Here is a 27,835-nt window from a genome sequence, read left to right on the forward strand (position 1 = left end):
CTGTTTTTTATTTCAAACAACGCCACCATGACATAGCATTTGAAAGTGCACAACGCACTTTCCATAGGTGTACTTCCTACATTCATATTACACGCAATACAACAAACTATTCAATACGATATAATTTAAACTCAAATTTTTTTAACACAATACAACAAATTCAAACTAATTACACAACAACAAACTTGATATAAACTAACATAAATAACAATAATTAGCATAAAAAAAAATCTAAAACTTACTTGAGACTCCACCACTCGATTTGCTACGTGTTGGACCGATGTTGACGCTAATGGTGGGTGTTCCTCGATTTCACAATGCTGTGGAAAATTAAACCCAAGTTCAATTTCGTCATTCTCTCCCACATTTTGCGTTCTTGACGACGATCCTTTTTGTCCTTTTTTTTTTGGATATTTTATAACTTCCAAACCATCTTCTACGCTCTTCATGTGGTGAGGTTGGTGAGGAATATAATCATCAAGGGTGGAGAAGTCATTAGGAATTGAAGAAATTGAAAAAAAATTGGTAATGGCGGCAAGAAAATCGCAATGGAGGCGCTGGAAGAAAGTAAAAATGGGCTTGTTTCGCGTATGTGATATTTGACACACTAGACCGGATGTTACATTCCGTCTCGTTAGCCCAGATGGGATGTTACATTCCGTCTCATTATAAAATACCAGACGGGATGTTACATTCCGTCTCAATCAAAAATCCTCCAGACGGAATCCAACATCCCGTCTGAGAATTTTTTTCACCTTTGCATTACACAGCTTCACCTTGCTTTTCACCAAAATGGTGAAAAAAAGGGGAAAAACTTCCTACGTGTAGGTGATAAGGGGCGGAATAAATCCACTTGCATTGGGAATGCTCTAAGGGTTAGCTGGTCGGCTGGTCTTTTAGGAAATTCAGATGGTTCAATGAAAGAATTCCTCCATGATGGTAGACGACATTCAGTCCTCGGGAAATGACCAATATGTAATGGTGGGCATTCGCCATATCTTGGTATCAAAGACCATTCATACTGAGTAGTTGAGAATGCTCCCAGTGACCCACGTCAGCCCCCCTTTTTTCTCAGTGGTGGACACCTCAGCTTTTCCAATAATTCGGCAAGAAAAAAAGAAATCTACACCCTCTTTTCCCAATTTCAATTGTTCGTAGTTCTCACCCTATTAAAACCAACCAAAAAACAAAAACATAAAACAAAATAAAAGTCCCGATTTTTCTCCCAAAAACTTCATCTCATCTTTGTTCAGTGTTATTTCTTGACATTCCACAATGGAATATGTTGATCAACAAATTACTTATTTGTTGATCAACATATTTCAAATCTCTCTCCCTCAAAATCTCTCTGAAGAAGAAGAATAGAAGAAACCCTTTTATGCTCTATTTATTTCAAAGGAAGGACGATAAGTAGATTGACGTTGTATGAGCCAACCATAAAGTCATAGTCTATAGTCTATACTCTGTTGCAAGAAAGTAATTAGATCGGTATCATGAGTTCGTAATGCTTTTTCCTTTCTATGCTCATTTCTATCACTGTATATTTGGTCGGCTTTGTAATTGTACAAGTCAATGAATTATTTATGTTGTTGATGCTCTTTTCATCTTAGGTTTTGGTATCACTGATAATATTTTGTGGCAGATGATACTTCCTATTGCGGTCGAAGATGTTAAGCGAGAGGCTAGGATATTGAGAGCTCTAACGGGCCACGAGAATGTTGTTCAATTTCATAATGCATTTGAAAATAGCGATTACGTCTACATAGTTATGGAGTATGTTTTCTATTTAATCTTTTGAGCTTCTTATTATTCAACCACAAGGGTCATTGCTCCAATATTTGACAGTTTGTTTCTTATCATTTTATCAGGTTATGTGAAAGTGGTGAACTCCTGGATTGAATATTGTCCAAGTAAGTCGGCTCTTTGAAGATTAGAGGATTTTACTTTTTTTTATCACTCTAACAAAAATTCTAATTGGTATTTCTAGATTGTGGTACTTACTATTAATTTCATTCGTAGTGTTTCATGTCTGCACCATGATTTTATCTTTCCACATAACACTAATAAGAATACAAATGATGTTAATTTTTTCCAGTGTTATTATCAAGTATCAACTATTGATCATACTGAATCCATGGCTGATTTTGTTTCTTCAGAAAAGATAGTCGTTATACTAAGAAAGATGCAGCCATAATAGTGAGACAGATGCTTAAAGTTGCAGCTGTGGCTTAGTACATCGTGACATGAAACCCGAGGTATAGTAGAGTGCTGACATCGAAATGATAAGTTTATATATGTGTCATGTAGAGAAATACCAACTATTTTTCCTTATGGGGTGATGTTTTTGTTTGTAGAATTTCCTTTTTAAGTCGGCTAAAGAGAGAACTCACCTTTGAAGGCCACAAATTTTGGTCTCTCTGATTTCATAAAGCCAGGTCAGTACTAACATCTATTCTAGAGTATGATGAAACATTTGGATTTGTGATTCTTGCTTCAAATGAACATATGAAAGGGTAATGAATCGTACATATATAGAAAAGCTACCTGTTATCACAGGATTTTGATTCTTATAGTTTTAATGAAAACAAAGGCCCTATAAATTAGAAAGAAATGAGTGCTAAATGACCTCACTAATTTTAACTTCTATCTTCACGATTCCAATTTCTGTATTCTAGGTTAACTTGGTGTTGGATTCACTAGCCTTTAAATTCCATACTCTAGGAAGTTAAGTGATGAACTAGCCATTTACTAAAATTTAAAGCATTCATCTCTTCTGATCAGGTTTGGTTATTACAAGAGGGCTAGCAGGTTGGGCACTATTAGGGGAAACTACTAGAAGACCATTTTTTCAGAGAGTTCTTCAGAGGATGAAGAATAGCCCAGAGAGCTAGGTGTGTTTTCCAACCACACATATAAGAAATACAAGGTGGTAGAACCTTAGAAAAGTGTGTGCTGCTGCAAAAGAATGAGGTGACTCACTCAACAGACAAATATATTTTACTTTTGAGCTAATGAGTTAAGTCGAGGGTTGAAGAAATGTGCCTAGACATAGACAGTTGCGTCTGAATGTGTACTCATTGACTTCCGGTGAGTTTTTGTTTCAATACTCTTTTATGCTCTATTTTTTTCAAAGGAAGGACGATAACTGAGTAGTTGAGAATGCTCCCATGAACCCACATCAGCTCCTTTTTTTCTCTAAGGTGTACACCTCAGCTTTTAGAGTAATTCGGGAGAAAAAAAGGAATTCTACGCACACTTTTCCCAATTTCAATTGTTCGTAACCCAAATAAAAAAAACCAAAACCTAGTGAATAAGAGGAAAGAAAAAAAAAAGACACATCCTCTCCAGCAAAACCTCCGAGTTCTCTTCCATTCTTCCTCATTCTCCTCTGTTAAAATTATTATTCCGTCTAATTTTTATTTTTATTTTCTCTGGCCCCAAAATGATTTCCCTCACAAACCCATAACAATTCCAACACATTCAAAACTGAAATCCTTAATTCATTATTACTCACGTCCAAGGATAATTAATATTGTTAGAGCAGAAGCTGTTGATTATCCAGGTGGCCGAAATGGGTGTTCATACAGGAAGGGATCCGAATGTGAAGAAGTCGGCGTGGTTACGGCAGAAAGCACCTCAAGGGGAGAGGTTTTTAGAGGTTAAGGAGTCTTTGTCTAAGTTGAAACTTAATACTGTTTGTGAAGAAGCTCAGTGTCCCAACATTGGAGAGGTTCTTCTTCTTTATTTTCTTTTATTTTTGTTGATTTATTATTGTTTAATATCCCTTTGGTTTATTTGTTAATTGTTTTTTGAAAGTTTAAACAATTTTTTTTTGTCACGAGTCATGACCTAAGCTAACAGCTTGCCGCACACACCCCTTCCTCTCTCCTGTCTATGGCGATCGTCAGTAAGTATATGATTTTGCAAAGTTAATTAATTTGTAAGCCATCTGGGGTGAGAATATATGATTTCGCTTGGTCATCAGAGAAATAGTAACAAACGTTGGCACATTTTTTTTTGATTGGATAAAAATCTTTAAATTCTTAATTTGATTGTCGCCTTGAGTTACTATTGCATTGCCAATTTTTTCTCACTATTCTCACTAACTTCTCAGTTTGCTAATTTTTTTTTCCTGTGCAGTAGAAGGTGTTGAAACCTAATTCTCTCTTTTAATTCTTAAATTGTTCTTTTGGACATTTGTAGTTCAAGATCTACCTTCAAAAAAATGACGAAAAAGGTGCCATTAGTCAGTTGCAGTCTATGACGTCTTGCCATGACTTCACATCAGACTTCCTCACTTTGTCGGCCCATGAATCCATAGCCTCAAAGGCCCTTACGGTTGCCATTGCTTCTCTATCCAATCTGCTAAGCTTATATTCTCCAGAAAACCAATGCCTACACCGAGTAGTAGTAATCCACACTCGGTCATAGTCCTCTCCGCGGGGGCGAGCAATGAACGTGAAGTCTTCAAGTTCACAAAGCAGGCCCGAAAGCACGTATGGTTGAGGTCAGCCCGAAAGCAGTTCTTTGGGAAGGGGAGGTCGAGATGTGAAAGAAATTGGTTCGCAGTAAACTCATGGAACATTGGGACAAGAGCTGGTAGAGAAGGGAAGTATGAAATATGTACTGAATTTCTAGAGTTGGCATCTGAATTCTATGGTGCAGCAATCAATGGTGAAGAGGAAGAAAATAACACTATGGTTTGCAAGTCACTAATCTTAAGTGTATCTACTATGGTCGTACTAGAAAAGCAAGATAGTTCTGCTGCATTAATGGATTCTGATGTGAAACAAGCCTTCAAGCTGCTTGACAGGGCTGGGAAGGTATATGTCACAACCCGAATTTCTAAACAATTACAAAGTAAATATTTGAAATATAAATATCTCAAATATCGCTATGTTCAATTTTCTAAAAATCCAGGCTATGACAGGGTGGATACAACACATGCCAAAATCAAAAACCCACATCATAAAGAATCAACTTAACAACAATAATCTTCCAAAATTTCTCTTTTTCACTTTATAAAAAGGCTATCTTCCGTCCCAATAAAACATCAAACAAATTCTAAGAATAAAAGTATTCAATATCATATTCTCATGTCATATGAATATGAAACTACGTTATTACATACTTCCAAAAAGGTCAGACTTAATAAAAGAACTAACGGACTGCTCCATGAACAAATCCAAATCAAACGCCGTGGTTCCACTGCCTTCCACCTAGGTTCCCAAGAACACACCCACGTTGCCAAAAAAAAGCAAACATAGGTCAGCAAAATGGAATTTGCTGGTATGAGTAGACTAACCACATAAAAACAATGTCATACTTTAATTATCCAAATAATCACTTTATATGTACCCATATCTTAATCATTCTCAGCTTGGAGACAGGTAGTTCCGTCATTTCAACCGACATAGTTTATTCCCAAGCATGACTTCTATTCTATTAACTCAGTATAATAACCCATCTTAATTACTTAATAATTGAATTAAATCTCACCGATATCCACTTCGGTATAAGGGTAGGACATCGTCTCTGCACAAAAAATTATTAAGTCCTACCCTCATGCAAACGGAAGTTAGAAATTTTATATAACATATGTAGATATCCTATAGATATTCAAATGTAAACCCAAGCACACTCGCACAATCAAATCAATTTCTCTTATTAATTAATCAATTACTTGTCTTATATACCCACCATTTAGTACCTATGTACCTTAGGTCATTCCCGCCACATTCAAGGAATACTCAACCATACATTCCCGTACACTCAAGGAATACAACTAACCCGCAAGGCGAATACCTTAGTTCCTCTCTAGGGCAGTCCAAACAATCTGGTCATTCATGCACAATCAATAAACACCCCTTTATAATACTAACGGACTATCTATGACACATTCAATAAATGCCCACATAACATATGACATCATCAGTCATAAAATCTCATTTCCAAAACTTGAGGCGTGGAGAGATTCAAAAAGGGGTGGTAAATTTGTTTACGCATTATTGAACTTTATTGCATATATTATTTCAGAGAACGGAGGAGTATCTTGTTTCTTGTATTATTGTTTACGTGTTATTAATATATTGATGTCTAAGTGTCATAGCGTCGTATATCATAAAAGACTGAAATATCACATAGTAGTTAATACACGTATATATATACAGGTCTTAGCCTAAAGCCAAGCACGCTTATAGCCAAGCACCTATCCCAATAGACCTAATCATAGCCAAGTCAAAGGTCTTTATGTCTATGTCTCTTAAAATTTAAATCTCATCACGTGTCTAAAATTTGATAATATCAACGTCAATTCTCTCTTAGAAAATGACGAACCAATTATACATGCTTCCGCAATATTTTAGCATTAGATTTGTCCATACAATTTACAACATAAAACGTAACACAATTAAACAGTCAATAGTCCATAATCAAGGTCCAAACCAAAGTCCAAAAGTCTAAACATTTAAAGACCCCATTTGGATCTATTCTTAAGTCATATGGACTGGCCCAAAACAATATTAGAAACTGGCCAAAGAAATCACAACTTAGTTTCGGCCCAAAGAACTAAATAGATTCGGCCCAACAACAAAAGAAAAGGACCTAACCCAAAACAATTAAATGATTAGGCCTAAAGAAAATAAGATCTCAAGCCCAAAAACTAATAGTTTCGGCCCAACACAAGAAAAAGAGAATTGGCCCAACCCAAACATTCTAAGTTAATTTCGGCCCAAACAAAACAGACCTATGGTTTTCGGCCCAAGCCCACCTAAGAGGAACATGATCTCTTCTTCTTCCTAACGCGCATCAGCAGCTCTCCTCCGCGAATTCCGGCCACCAACTCTCTTCCTCCCCCCTTTTCAACCCAGCGGTTTTGACCCTAGTCAAAAACCAACCAACTTTAATACACACACCACTCCCTTTCATCCACTGTCGAGATCACTCCCAAATCTAGATCTCGACCGCCATTAACACTCACCTCAAGCTTCAACAGCACTCTCCATTAATACTCACACACAACCACGACCACCCACCGTAAATTAACCAACACATAACACAAATATAACAGTTCAATTAATATACCACCACCACCACAACAGTATTGTAGTATCACACTCGCGCCCCCATTAACAGCTTCTCGAAGCTTCAACAGAACCCAACCAAACCTCCATTCACATACCCAACCCTTTACAATAACAACCCAACACTCTTCAATCATACCACAACACTACAAGTTCAAACCACAGTAAAGAGTTCAAACAAATAAAGGTAGGACGATTCTTGGGCTCGCGCCGCCATTAACGAGCCCATTAAGCTTTGACAGTTAAATTCCAATTTCTGAGTTTCAACAGAGTTTAACCAGTTTTAACAACAACAGAATGAATAATAAAGACAGAAGAATAAGTCGAAAACATAAGCGGAAATTTTGAACAGTACAGTTAGATGTAAAATAGAAAACTAATCTACTCACCCGTGATTAGCTCCGACTATCAGCTAGCTATCAGAAAATTTCTAGCAAGAATCCTCTCTACTCCTTTATGTGTAAAACTCTTTTTTTTTTCTTCTCGGTGTAAAAACTCTCTCTCTCTCTCCCTGTTTTTTTTAAAACTCCGTGTGAACTCATTTTTTTTTTTTTTTTCAAACTCTCCTAAAAACAAGGAAGGGAGGTTTATCTCCTAACCCTACTGGATTTCCTATCCTTACTAATATCTATCCTATTTTATTTTGTCTTATTATTATTATTATTATTATTATTATTATTATTATTATTATTATTATTATTATGGTAATAGAAAAAGTGATAATAAAACACGGGGTGTTATAGTATGGAAAATAGAAAATCATTTCCAGCAAAACAAAACGATAGATTGTTGCCTTTCCATTATAGTACTGACTACTGAGCATCGACATTGATCTCCCAACCTTGAAATCAGCTGCGTTTCACCATCAATCAACTACTGTTCAGGTACACAATGTTTAACAACTGTATTTTGGTTTTTAATTATCAATGTTTGATCATCAATTGGTTTTTATAAATTTAGTTACCAAGTATCGACATTGATCTCTATTCAGACTATGCATGTCTGTGATAAATGGCTACCTAAGCTATTTTGCTTTGGTGTTGCTCTAGCTCAATGGTTTTATCCATAAAAAAATATGATTGTTCAAGCTGAATAATTCAACACGTTTTAAGCCCGTCTTCTTCCCCTGCCCCCTAAATTTCCGGCCATATATATCTAGCTTGGTTCTCAGCTTGATTCTCTGCTAATCTTAAGAGATAAATTTCATGCAATGGGGTTGCGCCATTAATGTTTTTCCCCTTTTTCTGTAAGGTGGACACCTCAGCTTTTACAATGATTCGGCAGAAAAAAAAATGAAATACACGCCCTTTTGTGCACATAAAAAACAAAAAAACAAAAAACTTAAGAAATACAACGCCCGTGAATAAGAAGAAAGAAAAAAAGAAAGCATATGCTAATCTCCTTCCGTCACATCTTTTTTTTTTGGCAATTCCCTTCCTTCCTCCACATCTGAACAAAGGAAGTAACCCAATTTTCATTTTCCTTGATAATGAGTTTTTTTTATCACAAATTTGAAAAATGGTCTAATCTTCAAGAACATCATACTTCTTGATAAAAACCCAGTCCGTCGTCTCAATATTCACAAATATTAGGTTCCATTATCTAGATCTTAATATCTTTTCTTTCACCTAGCTTCAAAAACCCTTTTCTCATATACCCAAAACTTGAAAAAAAATATCGATCCCCCTCTCTCTCTTAGAGCACAAATTATAATCAGCATATGAGATTTTTTGATCATCGATGGGGTTCAGATAATCACATTGGTCTAGGATCAAGGTATTCTCTTTGTCCTCTTTAATTCACTAGAATTTATTTGGCAATAACAGTTTTTTCCCCTATTTGTATATACCCAAGGATATCGATATATAAAACCTTCAAAATTGTATTCGATTGTTTGGCAGAATTTGCATGAGAGTGTTGAATAGTTTTTAATTTGACCAATCATATGCTAGACCATTGTAATAAAAAAAAAATGCACGATAATTGGTTTATGTGCTGAAATATTTGGAGACAAGTTTATGTTCGGCAATACATCTTCATCGCTGTGTATATTATATTTAACTCATATAATATGCTACTTGATTTTATGCAGTGAATAATTCTTTTTTTTCTGCTTGAGGAGAATTATTCGGAAATGGTACGTATTTAGTCTTTCAATAAATAGTGCTCTCAATAAAACTAAAAGCTCATCTGTAAAAACATATTGTAACATGTACACTAACACCCGGCTTACATACCATTGTTCAATATGTAATTTAAACAAACAACGGCAAGCGAAATAAGTTTACATTGTAAGTGTGAATTTTCTATTGTATGTGAAAATAAAAATGACCTAGATCTCTTCTTTCCAGTTCAAGGTAGCAAGGTAGCATTTCCTCCTGGTATCCTATCAAGGTTCTATATGGAATATGTTAAGATTGATGAGCCAGTGTGAGAATTCATCAGAAGCATAAAGACACACTCTCCTGCATTGGCCACTGCGGAAGCAAGAAACGGTACGTCTCTACTTTTCATTTATAATCCATGTTTATTGTTTTAGAAATAATGTTTTTCTTTAAATTTGTGAGGCATTATGGATATATATAGTTAGACTGTTCCAGGAGAATTGGATATTTACTATACATTTCTGATTAGCCAAGGCAAGACATTTGTGGATGGGATACTATACATCTATCTTACTTGTCAAAATATTCTTATTTATTATTAAGAGTTAGAAAGAAGTTGTCTTATAGAGGACCTACTATGGTTACTAACACACTTCATGTCTCCAGAATTAGATTGGTAATGAGAGAGATATGTTCTTATTTTTGAGATATACACAATTATACATATAGGTTTTTTGAACAAGGTGAAAATGAGAATTCAATTAAAGTTGGGCATGTATACATGGAGACCAAGTACTTAGGAATTGTAAGCAAGTACTTTTCCCTTAAGCCTATGATGAATTCATTTTAAAAGTTGCTTTAAACTGTGGACTGTGAAAGCCTGCATCATATGAGATGAGTTTTAGCAGGGAATTAGTTTGGTATATATATATGTTAAAATTCTCATAAATTGTATGTACTGATGACATCACATAGTAGTCCAAGAACTTATGTACGTTCTAATGTAGTTGAAACATTATACCCACATATCATATTCACCCACTAGACTACCAAATTTAACTTTTGCAATTCCAAGTAATATATCACACTCAAAATCGATATGTATAAGCATATAGCTTAGGTTTTTGTATAGACTTTTGAATTGGTGTGGTATATTGAGCTTTTTTTTGGAATTGCATGGCAAATGGGTATTTGGTGCATCTTCTAAGTGAAATGGTACCAAGTATTGGTTGTACTCTCAACAACATCATCTATAATCTGTGATGTTTTTTTTTTTTTTTTGCTTCGGTGAGATTTGAATGTATCTATAACGTGGAGATGTATGTATGTTAGTTGCACTGTATAAATCGTGTATTAGGGTTTTGAGATGTTTGTATATATATAGTTTTCTTCTTATTCAAGGATTGGTTACTTGACTTAACTGGCATTGGTCGAGATGGTTAAATAGTTGGTTCTACGAATCAGTATATCTTTTAGTAATTGAATTTACGACTGAGGTATGAGGTTTTATATTTGGTTTGGATATATTCTTATTAAATTTTTAGGTTATGACAGGTTTATATTTATGAAATGTCGAATATACAAAGCAGACTCTGTTGAAATTTTACTAGAAAAGTCACGTATTTTAGGTATGTAATTGCATGAGATTTGGGGCATTACAAAGTGGTTATACATTCCTGTTGAATTGAAATATTCTCCAACTACCTATGTCGATCACTTTGTTCTGTTTTAGCTTTTGATACCTTCCCCTCCTAAAAAAGAAAGTCGTAAATCCATGTTGTTCCCTGGACTCTGTAATAAACTTAATTTCTTATTGTATAATCGTGTGTGTTAAGATTTATACCAATTTGGTCAATATTTTTGTTTGGCTTTCAGTTATGTAATTGAGTTAGACATTGATTACACTTGAGGTATTATACCTTTCTGTAATCCCTTTAAAATTTATACGCGCTTAACGGATTGTACCCTCATTTTAGGCCACTTAGGTGAATATGATTTCATTGCCAATTGCAGAACTTTGAAGTCACATCTCTTTCATTTGGGTCAACTGCACCAAGGTAATATCCTTTTCACGATATTAACGCTCCTGTGCTTTTCTTTTAACTTTGCACTTTGTTTATCTTAACCTTGCACTTTGTTTCTTCATCTCTATTTTAAGACTGTAATAGTTTTACATTGTAGGTTTATTATCTGTTTTTGTTTCTTTCATTTATTTACATTCGATTGTGTAACTTCTTTAGTTATCATACATTGTACCAGGCATTTACTAAGAGGTTCAGTTGACATAAACAAAACAAACATGTTTACAACATTCAGAGCTTTGCATTCAAAGGGCACATTCAGATTTCAGCATTCAGAAGCTAAAAAAACCAAACTGGTCCCTAACTCTGATCTAAATTTCAAACATGCCCACAGATAAATGAGAAGCACATTGCATTCAAAGGCTAAAAAACCAAACGGCCTCTAACTCTAATTTTCTGACACGCCCACAGATAAATGAGACGGTATTCACAACAACATACCCTTCCAAGTGACTAGAGAATAATATCACAACTACAATTACATTCAGATGGCAAACATTTGTGTGGTGCAAATGTGACTTATCTTAGCCCAACCCGGTCTCGAAAATAACTGCCTCAAGGACAAGCTCTTAAAGTTGCATCTACTTCGAAAGACTATATAATTCAGCTCTCATGTATATCAGTTTCCTAAAGTAATCCTAAGTACAAGGAATTGATGGAGCAAATGTCAATCTTAACCTGAATGATCAAATTGACTTGGGAATCTAAAGAAATTACTTTTTTGTTGTGATAACTATTATTTGTCTCAATACTTCAATATTGCAAATGGTGCAATATGATGTACAAACAAACATTCATTGTCACCTATATCATGATATTCATCTAGATTTGAAATTGACATCGATTTGTCTTTCGCTACTGCTGATGCATCAGCCAGAAAAAATGTACGCATTACATTTACTAGATCAAGGTTTGAGAGTTTGCAATCTCTTAAAAAAAAAGAATAACATAAACCCTTCAAACAAAGTATGCAATGAATCATTAATTATCAATATACATATATTATTTATGCAAGTGGACTTTAGGCTTTTGAGTCATTAGTTATCTATGTAGCAAGTCCGGCCATAGGCCGGGCCAAATGGCTAGATTTTTTTAGTAGACTAACATTTTATTGAATGCATTAGAGAACTAACAGTTATGAACTGAACTCGATACATATATATCAACTCACAGTCCATCTCGGTTGTTCTTCACACAATAATAATTAGGAACATAAAAACCCTTGCATAACTTACAAACTTCACAAAGTTAGCTCATCTTTTTCCTTGCATAGGTTACAATTTTACGAGTACACCTGTTTTTGTCAAAGTAAATCCACTTCACTACATTACAACCTTCCCCAGAACACTTGAGGTACTTAAATTGCATAGTGCTTTCTTTCATATGACCTAGTACCACTCTCATAAATCCACAGCACCAAGAGCGAGGGCAGTGCACACCAAGATATGGACATGTTGAAGCATAGTGACCTTGGTCATAGCAAATTTGACAAACATGTAATAAATGAAAAAATATATCAGATCTGAAGAAAGACATATAATGCAAATATTAGTGTATGGTCCTTCCACATACACATTTGTTTTGCTTCCAGTCCTTCTAGGGCCATTAAGTAATGGGAGGGGAGGGGTTCTAGGAACATATTTTATCTTGACACGTAAACAAACTCAAAATCGTTAGGACATTTATAAGTTTTGGATTCGGCTAATTTTTTGTAGATATAATCTCATAACTATTCTAAACATTGTCACAAATAATCAAAAAAATAAAAAATTTCTAAACTTGCCAAATATAGTATCAAAAATGGTGAAATTGAACGGTCTACAATTAGCCAAATTTTATAAATTGTTAACTACATTTGGCAAGTTTGATTTTTTTTATTTTTTTAATTATTTGTGACAATGTTTAGAATAGTTAGGAGATCATATCTACAAAAAAATTAGTCTAATCCAAAACTTATAAATATCCTAAAGATTTTGAATTTGTTTAGGCGTCAAGATAATATATGTCCGTAGAACCCCTCCCTTAAGTAAAGTAATACCCGTCTAACAAAGTGTCGAAATACGAAATATCGTACAAAGCCGTAAAATCTGGTTGGGCAGTATTATTATTAAGTCGAAAAAGCGAAATCTAGTTTGTTACAAAACAGATCCCTCCCCATTTTCGTTGAATTTCCATCCACTCCATCCTTTTCTTCTTTAGGTACGTACGTACGCCTCCTCTTTTTCTCTCACTATTCATTTTATAAATCTTGCAATTAATTCTGTTGCTTTAGATATGTTGGTTTTTTATTCGATTTTAAGGCTCGATAGTTGAAATTATGAACTTGGGTATTTGTAATGTGTACTGTTTGATTTTAAAATTTAGACTTGGACTTTGATTTGGATCTAGCCCTCTTCTGGAAACTCCCCAATAATAAATTGTAGTAATTACGAAACATTGGACACATCCCTCGCCCTGATATAAATCTTTTACTTGTTAGACAAGTTGATTGCTGAACTAGATCTGAGAGGAATTTTAATTGGACTTTTTTTGTCCTCGGCGTAACCTGATATTAACAGAAATATTTGACCTGATTGAAATGTTCAAGATCACTCTATTGACTCTTCATTATCCCTTGAGAAATTTTTCGTAAAAACTACCATTTCAAATCTTATTCTTGGTTGTGTCTCTCGTGACATTATGTATGATACCAATAGTCAACCGCCATATACTGAAGGCTTAGGTTTGTTAAGTCTCTATATCTTTGTTTTAATATAAAAATTAGATTTTTAGTTCAATTATATATCTTTGTTAAAAAAATTCATGACCGCCCTTATCTATTAACCATTACAAGGTTTACAGGTGCCAAACAGATTAAGTTTTATTAACAAACATAGATGAATTGCTTTTAGACTTCATCTTGAAGGTGGTCAAGGTAGGTTAATATCTTTTTACTCTTTAGGGCATGATTGTGTGATGAAAAGAATTCAACACTTTATTCAACATTACCAGCAGTTCAGCACTGCTTGCTGATTTGAGCCAAACGTCAACATCAAATTACCAACGCCTATGTATTATCTGTTTTTCATCCGTTTGTTTATCAGCAAACATGCTGGTTAACAACGGATCTGTTACTGTATGGCAATCCACTTTAAAGACTGTGCTCCATATGACCTGTTGCTCCTTTACTTTTTGTTTTTAGTACCAATACAACAACAATTGAATATTGTTCACACGGTTTTGGACTCTAGCGCAGTGGGGTTCCCAATGCTGATAGGAAAAGTAACAGTTGAAGTTACCTGAGAAGTGTCCGAACCTAACATTTTCCTATCAATTTCAAAAGCGGATATGAAACAAAACTTGAAAATGCTCTTACAGAGCCAAAATGATAACACTGTATAGCCTCCTGACAAGAACAGGCAACTTTTTTCAAGATTCTTTAGATATCTGCAAGTCATGTTCAAGTTAGTCTTACTGCTATACGACAGAATCATGTTACTGCGAGTACGCCTTCATTTCCATTTTGTCTATATCATATCAATCTTGTTCACCTCTGTATTTGGGTTCACTACAGCATTTGTGGGAAGTATGGAATCCCACAGGGGTCAAGGTGGAATTCAACTCTTGCTAGCTGCAGAACAAGAAGCTCAACAGATCGTCAATGTTGCCAGAAACGGTAACTGCTTTCCTTTATTTTTGCACTAGAAATTGACATGCGGTTATTGTAGTGTGCATCTCTATCTGTCTCATTAGACGTCTATGTGTATGCATGTGAACATGTTCATAAGTAACTTTTTTTTGTTCATGAGAGTTTTTTCCTGTGTTTTTGGTATCATGATTGAAAGGTTTATGTTTTTAGTATAATATCCAAGTGTATCCCTGATCCCAATAAAAAGCTGTATGTCTCAAACATGTTCTGAGTCAGAAGTTTTTTTCTTTTTTTTTTTCTTAAATTTTAGTTAGTGATCTATTTTCATTTCCTGTATTATCTAATTTGTTTCATGACGAAACATTTGATACACTACATAGTAACCAATAAATAGTTTGTAGTAAGTAGGTCTACTTGAATTTTTGGAAGAAATGTTAGAATTCTGTTCATTTTGCATTTTACTGTTCAACTTTGAATGCCAAGGGATTGCCTTGACAATATAAACCATGGGTTTTGATGCAAATCAAAGTATCTTACATGTCAGTGTTAACTTGCTAGAAGATGTTGGTGAAAACTTGACTCCTATTTTGAATACTATACTAGCAGGATTGAAGTTTTATCTTATTTTTATTATTTGGCCATAATTCAATTGTTATTTCTGATTCATTACTAATTGTTCCTTTCGGTTTCTGCCAACAGCTAAATTGGCTAGACTGAAACAGGCCAAAGAAGAGGCTGAGAAAGAGATCCTCAATTACCGCACACAAATGGAAGCTGAATTTCAGAAAAAAGTTGCAGCGGTAAGTAAATATGATTAATACACTGTTCTGCCTAAGTAGTTATTATCTTTATTTGAAAGCTAAACTAGAATTAAGCAGATCCTCACCTGTGTTTAACTTGAGATCCTGTGATACACCATCCTGGATACATATTTATTTACAATAGTATAAGCCTACTATGTAGTGTAGGTTCAAATACACCGCATGGTGCTCCAAAGTATTATTCTAGGCAGCTAAATAGTCTGCCACAAAATTAGGCATTCTAAAGACATGCTTAAAGACTGCAGATTCAAATAGAGTTTATAAATAGTTGATACTTGCTACTGCGTTCCATGCATGCCATAGTGCAGATTCTCTTCTATTTAGTATATTAGCAGCTAGTTGAGACCGTTAGGCTACTTTAGGTCTCTTTATCTGAAATACTTGACAACGTCGCACTCTGTGCTTGATTGTGCTTAGTTCCTGCTGCAACACAAACAATTTACCACAGCTAGCTTTATCCCCATTAACTGTTCCATCAGTGTTCAGTACTAGCTCCCCTTGTGCTGGTTTTTCCCAAATGCATTAAGTGGCAGTGCTCTGTTTGAATCCTCCATAACTAGGGAGTCATTTTTCTTACCCCCAATCTGGCATGTATGTTTCATCATTCACTAATAGTTTCATGTTTGAATAGAGGTTTTCACTTTTCTGTGTACCTTGCTTTCTCTGAGTTGCTCAAATTCTCTAAATGAATCATTCCACATTTCCACCTTTATATGAAATGAAACTCATATTTTGGTCATTAAAAGACCTTTCTTTGTCTGGATTCTTCACATGCTAATTAGAACATTTCTCTTTCTTTCTTGTACTCATCAAACAGAGTAGTGGAGATTCCGGCGCTAATGTAAAGCGCCTTGAAGTGGAGACTCAGTCTAAAATCTGTCATTTAAATTCAGAGGCAGAAAGAATATCTCATGATGTTGTTGACATGCTCTTGAGGCATGTAACCACAGTGAAGAACTGATTTCAATGTGTGTAAGGTGTTATATGGTGGACGGCCTGTTTCTCATTCTGACGGCACATCTACTGAATTTTCATATGTAATATTGGATTTTATGTTTGTCTCTGACAAGGGTGGCGGTTCTTCCTTTTCCAGTATTAATTGTTTGTAATGGATGATTAAGCCTCGGCTTAGATTATTAAGTAAATCAGTCAATTACCTTCTAAGATATTGGCATGTATTAGAAGTCTAGTTGTAGTCTGTTAGTGGACAGTGGTTTTATCATTTGATTTTGAACTATGATTAAAAACGAAATGTGGATGGCCAAATTGCAAGTGATTGGGTGCTTGCATTATCCCATATATATTAGCCATCTGGACACTTAACCTACTAGTGTCTTGTGGTCTGTATCTACATTACTGCATTCCTGATGGTTAGGCATGCGGAACATTGTGTAGTTTTTTTTAATAAATTTTAAAATTATCTTTTCAATAGTTTTTTTTAATAAATTTTGGGTTAGGCAAATCTGGTATGTCTTGCTTTTTTATGTATAAATTCCCAACTCCCTTAATCAAGAATCAGGTAAATCATACAAAGCCATATTTGATTAACCCTTCACCTATTCTTAACCCTTTAACTATTATTTCTTTCTAGTTTTCTCCACCATAATTTGATGAAGCCTCCTGACTACAGGAGCAATCTGAGAGAAACGTATATCTGAAAATTATATGAGAAGGAACCATGTTTTTCATATGAAATTTTTCTACCACATTTCTCTGATGACATGCAAATCCATGAATCATGCAGAGTCTTGAACATTTTTCTCATGACACCCAAACACATGAATCTTTTTTTTGAAAAAAAATAAATGTGTTTGGTTTCTATTTAAAAAAAAAAAAATAGTAAAAAACACTATTTTTTATGTTTTCCGTTTTTAAGATAAATCGGTGATTAATCGCGTATCACTTGTTAAGTATTAGTTTATAACGATTATTAGTTTTTCTGAATAACCCGATTTATCACCAAATTGAAATGATCGATCTCTCACCAAACTGAGGGAAAAAAAAATGACTGAAAATATCTGTCCTCCACCCAAAAAATTATTATTCTTAATATTCTCACCAGTTCGTTCGATCCATAGACTAACAGAACATACGAGAATTTGTTTCTAAATATTTTACAACATTCAAACCCCTCAACAATGCCCAGAATTTTTTGCACTACTGTTACTTCAAGTAATCGTGGTGCTGCAATAATAGCTTATTTCCACTTTTGATCATCCATCTTCAACTCCAAGCATTATTGCTTTCTAATCTCGAACCACTCTTTATTATGTATTTATGTATCATAGTCCATAGACCAGAGTTGTTTTCCATCTCGGTCCTGCTTGTAAGAAGAAAGTATATATTTGGAAAATGCGTGTTCTTCATCTGAGAACCGATCATTTCGTAAAGAAAAAGGGATGTGACATATTACAAGAGGCCTATTTTTCCCCAACAACACATAGTTTTGTAGATGCAAATTCTTGATCCCCAAGCCACCTACAACTTTACCTGTGCATGTCAAGTTCCAATCAAGTAATCAAGCTTCCTCTCTGGAGGTCGATGTGATGATGTCCCGATAGAAATGCCCTTTTCTTGCTATATCCATCTAACCGATGATCTTCACCAAAGTTCTTACACTACTGTTGAAGTATGTAGTGTCGGTCTCACACATTCTATAAGTGTGAGACCGTACCTTATTTAGCTTGTTGCTATTTAGGTTATTCCATCTCTAGTATAAATATATGTATTGTAGGTTAGGGTAAATATACTCTAAACCCTATCTTCTTCTTGTGCCTCCATCCTTTCTTCTTCTTCTTCTACACACTCAATCCCTTTAACCTAACAAGCTAACCACCATATGTATCTCCTAGTATAATTAACATGGTATCGGAGCTGACTATGTTTAGAGAATGCTAGGAGAGAGATCCTCAGTTTCAAGGTTCTAGTTTTAGTATTAGTTGGTGTCTTAGTATTGTTTCGCTTCCGCAATCTCTCGGTATTGATAAAGAGGAGACGCCTCTCGCAGCTTTTGCGCTTTAAGTATTCTTTTTCATCAAGTGAGTTTTTATTCTCTTTACAATGACTGATGTTGTTCCAAAATCCGATGAATTCGGTAATACGTCTGTTTTCTTTGTTGGTATGACCTCTGTCAAATTGGAGAGTGTTGCCAATTACCTTCAATGGGCAGAGGCAGTTACTGTTTATCTTACTGAAAAAGGTAAGAAAAATCATCTAACAGATCCCCCAAATGATAAAGGAAAGACAACCTGGACAAAAGATGACGCCTTGGTTAAGAATTTTCTGTGGAATACTATGGAGAAAGATGTTTGTAATACTGTGCGGTTTTTTAAAACCTCGAAGGAGATTTGGGAGTATCTACAAGAATCATACTCTCAATCTCAGAATACTTATCGTATCTTTCAGTTGTATGAGAACATCTTTGATCTCACTCAAGGAGATATGTCTATCTCTGAATATTACAATTCTCTTCGTAGCAAGTGGGAAGAATTGAATATATATCACCCACTTACTACAGACATAAATCAGTTGAAGAAACAAAGAGAGGAATTTCGAGTCTCCAAATTCCTATCTGCGCTACTTCCCGAGTTTGCTAATGTGAAAGCCCAAGTTCAAGCTGAATCTAAGCTCCCTACTCTGTCTAAGGCTTACTCGCTTTGTCTCAGATATTCGCACCTCTCCAAGGCACAATGACAAATCGGGCTTTATTGATCCCTCCAAGCAGTAATAATAACCACTCTTCTGGTCGTGGTAATGGCCGTAGAGGAGGTAGAGGGGGTCATGGCCGTGGGGGTGGTCGTACCCAAGGGAGTGACCGTGGTTATGGTATTGGCAGTTTTGAGCCTTGTGAGCATTGTGGGCGCACAAATCATAGTGCTGATTTTTGTTGGGATGTAACAGGACGCCCACCTTTGCACAAAACCAACAATGCCACAGTAGTTGATCAGAAAGTGACTGATTTTCAACGAGTTCAAGAAGACTTTGCAGCCCTGATGAAGTGGATACAAGCTATTCCCAGTTCATCGAGTTTGTCGACTACCCCACTGCGACCCTAGCCGATTCAGGTAAAACATGTCTTCATACAAGTGGTAACAACTCTTGGGTTATTGACTCAGGAGCTTCTGATCATATGACAGTAATCCCCATTTGTTTTCTAGTCTTTGCGTGATACTCACACACCATCATATATCACATTAGCAAATGGGGCTAAGGCTAATATTCTTGGTCGGGTACTATTCAGCTTAACTTCGTAATATATCACTTGTCTCGGTCTTGCTTATTCGAATTTCCCTTTAATCTATTGTCCGCTCATCGCCTCACCCAATCTCTTCACTATAATATCATGTTTTCTTCCACTCATGTTGTGTTTCAGGATCTACAGACAAAGACACTAGTTGGTGGGGGGTATGAGCACGGGGGCATATATTACTTTCAAGATGATTATGGGCACTCTCTCCATAAATAGGCTCTTACAGTCTCAGTCTCTCCTGTTCAGTGGCATAGACGTCTTGGTCATCTTCCTCTGGCTAGTTTGCGAAATTTAGTTCCCAGTATTTCTTCTAGTATTTAGTCTTTAGGTTGTAAGGTTTGTGAGTTAGCTAAACATCGTCGTGTTACTTACAAAAATAGGTTAAATAAGTGTTCTAGTGCTCCTTTTCAGTTAGTCCATTCAGATGTCTGGGGTCCTTGTAGAACCACTGACCTTTTTGGAGCCAAGTATTTTATTACATTTATAGATGATTTTTCTCGTGTTTGTTGAGTCTATATTATGGAAAATCGTTCTCAAGTATTCTCTGTTTTTCAAAAATTCTATGCTGAGATTACTCATCGGTATTCTGCACACATGCATGTTGTTCGAACTGATAATGCCAAAGACCATACCTCTACAATATTCCAGAGTTTTTTAGATGACCATGGCATTACACATCAAACCTCCTGTGTGGATACACCTCAACAAAATGGGGTTCTTTGCCGAGAAAAGAACAGACCCATTCTTGAAGTCGCCCGATGCTTAATGTTTCAAACAAATCTCCCAAAGTTTTATTGGGCAGAGGCAGTCCTTACTGCCACATACTTGATTAACCGTATGCCCTCTTCAGTATTAGGAGGCAAAACACCACACTCTGTTCTTTTTCCTGGTCAATCTTCTTTCCATCTTCCCTCTCGGATTTTTGGTTGTGTCTGTTTTGTTCATAATCTTAAGCCAGGTCATGATAAGTTAGATTCTCGTGCTATTAAGTGTGTTTTCCTTGGGTATTCACGTACACAGAAAGGGTACAAGTGTTATAGTCCTCATCTGCGTAAATCATTTGTCTGTGCTGATATTACCTTTTTTGAAGATGTCCCGTTTTACTCTTCAAAAGGGAAGATGTCCTCCCAACCATTTGAGGATCATAATATTATCATGTTATGCCATCCGGTGGTGCCGGATATGATCTTGGTGAAAATGAGGGAGCCTTAGTGAAGAAGCGCTACCGCGCCTATCGATAGCCTTCCGTAGAAATGACTGCGCTCCTTGATGGTCGAGTTCCAAGCGATTGAAGAAAGCGACTTTTAGAGTAGGTTTTCACTGCTTCACCGATAGCCTTCGAGGTGAAAAGGCTTCACCCGCAATGCGCCATTACTCTAGGTGAGTAGCTTCAGCTTGCCATTCCAGAGTTTGAGGCCGAAAGTTCAATCGCTCCGCCGGCGCTCCTCACCTCTTCCCACTTTGGTTCGTGGATCCTATTGCCATTCCATCCGACCTTGATGTTCGATTGCACTCGAAAACTTGAACGCCCACCGCCAAGATCGTCTTCCTAGTAAGTATGCTCGATATTCTATTTCTAAGTATGTTTCCACCGATCATTTACCACTATCCGTCAAGTCTTTTGCTACGCCCTTGTTGTCTCCCTCGTCCCGCCTAACTTCTGGGGATGCTCTATCTCATCCAGCCGGAAGCAAGCAATGGACGAGGAGTTGAGTGCCTTGTATTCTAATGACATTTGGATCGTTAAACAAAACAACCACTTTGTTCTTATAGATCTTCCTTCTGGGAAGAAAGCAGTTGCTTGTAAGTGGGTTTTCACTATTAAGCATAATCCGGATGGTACTATTTCTCGTTTAAAGGCTCGTCTGGTTGCAAAAGGCTTCACCCAGACATATGGTATTGATTACTCCGAGACGTTTTCTCCGGTTGCAAAGCTCGCCTCTGTGCGTATTGTAATTTCTCTTGTCGTTCATCATCACTGGCCTCTATTTCAGTTGGATGTTAAGAATGCCTTTTTACATGGCGATCTTTTGGAGGAAATCTATATGGTTCAACCTCCTGGTTTTGTTGCTCAATGGGGGAAAGTCTGTCGATTAAAGAAGTCTCTTTATGGGCTCAAGCAGTCTTCTAGAGCTTGGTTTGCGAAGTTTAGTCAGGTTTTGATGGCTAATGGAATGACTAGGTGTGAATATGATCATTCCGTGTTTTACCGAAAGACCCAGCAAGGGATTATTGTCTTAGTTGTGTATGTTGATGATATCATTGTCACCGCGAGTCGATTTGAAACGAAGAAGAATAAAAAGCGAGTGACAAACAGGGTATTGATCGACTTAAAAAGTCAATCTCTCAAGACAGTTCCACTAAAAGATCTAGGAGAACCGGCATTTCTTAGGCATTGAAGTTACCAAAGGGTTCCCGGTGAAATTCATCTCTCACGAGAAAGTATGTATTAGACCCTTTCCGGTGAGACCAGGCCAATAATTTAGAGCTCGCCCAAAAGGTAACACATTTAGACTCCTATGGATTCGAACGACAAACTCTAATCGGATGTTGGAGAGATGTATGCCGATATTGAGGGATACCGTAGATTGGTGGGAAAGCTGATCTATGCTACTATTACTCGCCCGATATCTCCTTTGCGGTCGAGTGTAGTATCTCAAGATATATGCATGCACCACGCATTCTTCACTACCGGTGCGCTTATTCGATTCGAGGTATTTGAAAGGTTTTCCGGTCGTGGATTGGTCTATCGCTTCTAATGGAAATTTTGATGTTGTTGGATATTCGGATCGATTATGCAGATCGGTTTTAGATAGACGCTTCCACCACTGGGTATTGTACTTTCCTTTGTGGAAATTTGGTGACATGGAAGAGTAAAAAGCAAACAACAGTGTCAAAGTCTAGTCGTGGGCTGAGTATAGAGCTATGGCTCGCGGATGTCGTGAGTTAATGTGGATTAAGTAATCTACTACATGAGTTAGGTTTTGAGGTACGAAACTACCGATCCCTCTTCATTGTGACAATCGGTGACCATTCATATTGCTTCTAATCCAAAGATTTCATGAGAGAACTAAGCACATAGAGGTAGATTGTCATTATGTCGGACATAAGGTTGAAACAAAGGAAATAAGTACTCCTTATGTGGCTTCTCAAGATCGCTTAGTCGATATCTTCACCAAACCAGATGATTCGGCCCAGTTGAAGTTATATTGGTAACAAAAGAGCTTTGTATGGCATGAAGCGATATCTATGCTCCAAATTTGAAGGGGGTGTTGAAGTATGTAGTGTCGGTCTCACACATTCTATAAGTGTGAGACCGCATTTTTATTTAGCTTGTTGCTATTTAGGTTATTCCATCTCTAGTATAAATATATGTATTGTAGGTTAAGGTAAATATACTCTAAACCCTACCTTCTTCTTGTGCCTCCATCTTTTCTTCTTCTTCTTCTACATACTCAATCTCTTTACCCTAACAAGCTAATCACCATATGTATCTCCTAGCATAAATAACAACTACGATTAACTCCCCAATGTTCTGCATAATCTATGTCAAGCAATTATTTGGGGGATCTCATTATTTGGCTTGTCTGAGAGCAAAGGATATTACTGTAACATTCTTTATATGCCTCGAAAAAAACAAAAAACAATACTATAATATGGTAATGCAGTCATAAGAGTCGAGCCATTTTGATCTTCTAAACAAAACAACCACTTTGATTAGTTATTCCATGAAATAATAATTTCTCCTTCAATTTCAATTCTTTTAGCATTCAAATTAATTTTCCATTTTCTACCTGTACATATTACCCTTCTCAGGGCCCAGCGATTTTGAGCATTTGATCTTCATTACAATGCTTGTTTGTAAAGAAAAGTACAAAAAGAAATCCTTGAATCTTTCAATATTAAGTTACTGATCAATAAACCAGAAAAAATAATAGTTACAGCTCATTTTAATGCCAACATCCAGGACTTGTATACATTGAGAGAGATTTATCTTCTTAAGAAAGTACACAGAGAGTTGTATATACAGCGCCAACAAATCCTGTAGGATTTGCTCAACTACTATTGCACAAACAAATAACCATAACCCAATCAATGCAGGTTTCAGAGTTGGCAGAGTGAATCTTGTACCATCTCTGCTTTATTCGACTTCGTCATCACTGATGCGCTTACCAACATAATCAGATGATCTTGTTAGCATTGCAGCATTGTTATAGATACGGCAATGCAGCATTCTTATAGATACAGCGCTGACAAATCCTGTAAGATTTGCTCAACTACAAATGCATAAGCAAATAACCCTAACCCAATCAATGCAGGTTTCAGAGTCGACAATGTGAATCTTGTACCATCTTTGATTTTTTCGACTTCGTCACCGACATTATCAGATGATCTTGTGAGCATTGCCCATGCCATTGCCGGTGGGAGAACTCCATACAACATTGTCATACAGTAACCCCCCTGATCCACATCAAAGTAACAAATGGCTAAGCATTAAAGCAGACATCATCGGTTCACAGAATTCTAGCTACTTGTAAGACAAACTAAGTAGCCGAATCTAACATCCCAGGCACTTCCATGACCATGCATCCTCCTTGAGTTGTATACCCTCTGTATGACTGTATGTACCTCTTTCCCTATACTCATACATATAACTGTATATATATCACTGCTCACTTAGCAGAAAAGTGAATACTAGAATCCCAGGCACAAAACAAGTTTTCCTTATGTTTCTGTATGTGCTAAAAGCGCGCCTAGATCATACCCTCAGCTTTATCCTCACCGTGCAGAGGGGCGGAATGATCATGCCTAGGGGCGCTTTTAACACATAATCTGAACCGCATAAACACACTTTTCTAGTTTTCTCACTCACTAAAGAAGTTAGCACTAGAGAGCAAAAACGTTAACGTAATTCCTTCACCAAAATCCTTAGACTCCAGATTGTTTGATATTGAGAAATCATGCATTACACGAAAAGGCACCATCTATACTTTCAACATACTATAGACGGTTGTAAATATCATTATCAAAAAGAAAAATTATACATAAAAAAAAAACTGAATTTTATTAACGTGCAATACATTGATTTAGATCTTATTAACATTTTTTATTTTTCCGATGTAAGATCAAAAGATCAAATTTTCTTGTAACACTGTAATGGAGGCTTCCTTTCCATGTCTCTATGGTTAGTGTAAACCATGTTCTCCCTTCCATTTATTTGTCTCTGTTTCTTGTATTTATCATATGAAACTCTTAAACCATGATTTTCTATTTGAAAAGGAACCTCTATAATGTACGTAAGCTCACCGCAACGTCAGTAGCAGCAGAGAATACATCTGGAACATTGGTTGACACAAACAGAGGTGGAGCAACAGTCATTGCTGTTGCTGTGACAGTAAATTTGTTCTTTCCCCACCATTTTCTCAGGATGTAAAACCAATTCTTATCTTTCAAAGCACTCGGCTCATTTCTTCCCTCAGACATCTGCTCATATATAAAAGAGAAACTTGCATTACTTTGCAGCAAGAAAAGAAAAGTACATATATCAACTTGATACATTTAGAGATGGACATAAAAGAGATGGTGGAAAAAGCTACTTGTATATGAGCAGAATCAGAAAGCCTCATGCCATTGAGTTGCTCTAGGAAGAACTGAGAGAATCCCAACAGAATCCCTATCAGAGATGTTCCAACTGCCAAAAGTGAAAAAGCTTCAACCATAGTCGACAGTCCGCCCCACCTACCCCTGAATTACGAAGTCCACTTATAACTTTGTCACTATCCGAAATAGACCAATTATCCGAAACAGACCAGCCGCAGCGACTCCACTTACAATACAGAGGCCATTTGAAATTCAATATGATTTTTTTTTAACAGGAACTTTAAGCAGATGTACTCCAAACAGACATTAACAGATAAAGGTGCCTAATTACCTCATTAGCAGTTCTATAGGATCAACATTTTGATCAGAATGAACAGAGAGGCCCAATGCGAGTGCATCCCAAACAAGAAGAACCAATAGTGGTACAAGGCTACCAAGTGTGAATGACAACCTTATACGTGCGAGATCCCCACCTAGAAATAACTGCAGCAAAGGAGCTCAATCATACCATTTTCAATCTTGTTGCATCAATTCCATAGCATAGATAGCCAAAGAATATGAAATGATTCCAATTTTACCAGGTGCTAGGTCGTGATAAACCAAAGTAAATATGATCACAGGAATTGTTGCAGGAACTTTTCCCCAGTTAGCTGATGCCTCAAAGCCTAACCACTCTCCAGATGAAACTCCGAACACCTCAATGGCAACTAGTAGAACTGTAAATCCATCAGTGAGATTAATCATGCCCAGTTGTGATAAATAGTTGTAGAAAAAGGAGATAAATCCAACAGGATAAGGAACATTGCCTACCAAAACATGCCTACACAATTACACAAACCTATCATGGTAGTGGTTAGACATTGATTGACTTGATCAGTGATGCGAGTACCTCCAATTAAGATGAGAATAGAGAAGAGCATAGCAAATGCGAAGCCTGAGATGCTCGAGGGGATATTGCTCAGATGACTGATAATCTGACCTGATTTAGATGTGTAAGCCACCATGGTGGTATATCCTAAGAAAACATAGTTTACAGTTGCTAAAGTTCCACCCCATTCTCCAAGTGTTTCTTGAGCCATGGTTCTAATGGATATACTCTCCAATTCTTCCTTCTGTGTCTTATTCTTTTCCTTCTTCATCAACATATCCACATTTATTTCAGCAAGTAAGAGAGCCTCAAATAATAAAAAACCCCAACAGATTATGATGGTTATGGCACTTGGGAAAAACCCCTGCATTGTAAAGAATAAAATATCACCCGTAAAGTTTTGCTCCAGTATTCATGTAATAAGTGAGAAGACGAAGAGAGTACTGCAGGGGAGGTTTTCTGCGGAATTTCTAGTATCCCTGAGCCAATGCTGGTTCCGATGATCAAAGCAATAGCGCCAACTACAGTGCCCTTCTTCTTGGTCACTGAGTCGTCAACAGAAGCTATTGTTGGTTCCTTGGTATTGTTTGTGTTTAATGAATTCTTATTTGACCTGACTGATAATGTCTTTTGCTGTGACCCATGAGAGTTGCAGACACAGAAGTTGCTGTTAAAGAGAGTTCAGCATGAAGAAGAGTGTAGAAGACTAAAGAGCTAAAGTATTTTCTTCAAGTCAATTATTACATGTTGGGCCTGAAACAGATACCAGTTGAACCGTCTGGATGATTCCACGACTTCCGCAAGGATGCCGTCTTCCCTCTCCAGCAGCTTCTGGCACATGATGATGATAATAGCTGCATCTCCATGTCCTGGTGGTTGGATGAGACAGAGAGAGAAATGAGGAGAGGTGGGAGGGGGAAAGAGAAAGGGGTATCTGACTGACCAAATTCCCAAGGCTCTAAACCATGTGTATAAAATATCTTAAAATAGAGGCCACATCGTTTTAAAAGGCAGCAGTCATTTTCTTTTTCTTGACTTTATAGGGAATCATTGAGAATCTGGGTATCCAAAAACAGTGCAAGTGCTAAGTACCCACCCCCTGAAGCTTGTCTCCCAATTAAACTAGTATACTGCTAACCACTAACCAGTGGGGGTGAGCGGAGTGGGAGAGAAAGATGGAGGAGTGGAGATGGAGAAGGAGGAGTGGAGATTTAGAGTGTATGGAGAGGGAGAAGAAAAGGGAGAGTGAGAGAGACGAAGAGAAAAAACATAAGGGAAAAGATGAGGACAGACAGACAGAAACCAACCAAGTTGGTTTTGTCCAAGATAACCCCCTTCTTCCCCAAATGTTAAGCTCCGCCACGAATTAAATTGTTATGGTGTTTTGTCAAGGCCAACAA

General features: G+C 36.6%; 3 protein-coding genes and 2 long non-coding RNA genes across 6 annotated transcripts; 4 read left to right on the forward strand and 1 right to left on the reverse strand.

Moving 5' to 3' along the window:
• The first annotated feature begins 1,237 nt into the window (after window positions 1–1,237).
• On the forward strand, window positions 1,238–4,382 carry LOC147482096 (uncharacterized). The gene is made up of 5 exons (XR_015205392.1): window positions 1,238–1,773; window positions 1,869–1,910; window positions 2,157–2,255; window positions 2,355–2,435; window positions 2,782–4,382. It is a non-coding gene; the product is annotated as an uncharacterized LOC147482096 (long non-coding RNA).
• Window positions 4,383–7,830: 3,448 nt separating this feature from the next.
• LOC147482097 (uncharacterized) lies at window positions 7,831–11,260 on the forward strand. The gene is made up of 4 exons (XR_015204587.1): window positions 7,831–7,966; window positions 9,175–9,219; window positions 9,434–9,577; window positions 11,201–11,260. It is a non-coding gene; the product is annotated as an uncharacterized LOC147482097 (long non-coding RNA).
• A 2,029-nt stretch (window positions 11,261–13,289) lies between these two features.
• VMA10 (vacuolar membrane ATPase 10) lies at window positions 13,290–16,883 on the forward strand. Of its 2 annotated transcripts, none has more exons than XM_086577566.1 (4): window positions 13,290–13,467; window positions 14,822–14,923; window positions 15,596–15,696; window positions 16,535–16,883. In XM_086577566.1, the coding sequence occupies exons 2-4, from the start codon at window positions 14,836–14,838 to the stop codon at window positions 16,676–16,678; spliced, it is 333 nt and encodes a 110-aa protein (XP_086433692.1). In that variant the 5' UTR covers window positions 13,290–13,467; window positions 14,822–14,835; the 3' UTR covers window positions 16,679–16,883. The 2 variants fall into 2 exon arrangements, with proteins under 2 accessions (XP_086433692.1, XP_086433693.1); XM_086577567.1 differs by having other exon boundaries at window positions 13,377–13,471.
• Window positions 16,884–18,777: 1,894 nt separating this feature from the next.
• LOC147482099 (uncharacterized) lies at window positions 18,778–19,410 on the forward strand. Its single transcript, XM_086579193.1, has one exon. It carries the CDS (start codon window positions 18,778–18,780, stop codon window positions 19,408–19,410), a length of 633 nt encoding a protein of 210 aa, XP_086435319.1.
• A 4,440-nt stretch (window positions 19,411–23,850) lies between these two features.
• On the reverse strand, window positions 23,851–27,659 carry LOC147482100 (uncharacterized). Its single transcript, XM_086580545.1, is given in 7 exon segments — window positions 23,851–24,427; window positions 25,274–25,450; window positions 25,564–25,711; window positions 25,899–26,283; window positions 26,406–26,799; window positions 26,880–27,102; window positions 27,180–27,659. Coding segments are annotated over 7 exon segments (1,674 nt in total). The 5' UTR covers window positions 27,302–27,659; the 3' UTR covers window positions 23,851–24,202.
• Between the last annotated feature and the right edge of the window lie 176 nt (window positions 27,660–27,835).

Source organism: Coptis chinensis, chromosome 8 (assembly GCF_015680905.1).
Source record: "Coptis chinensis isolate HL-2020 chromosome 8, ASM1568090v1, whole genome shotgun sequence".
Lineage (NCBI taxonomy): Eukaryota > Viridiplantae > Streptophyta > Magnoliopsida > Ranunculales > Ranunculaceae > Coptis > Coptis chinensis.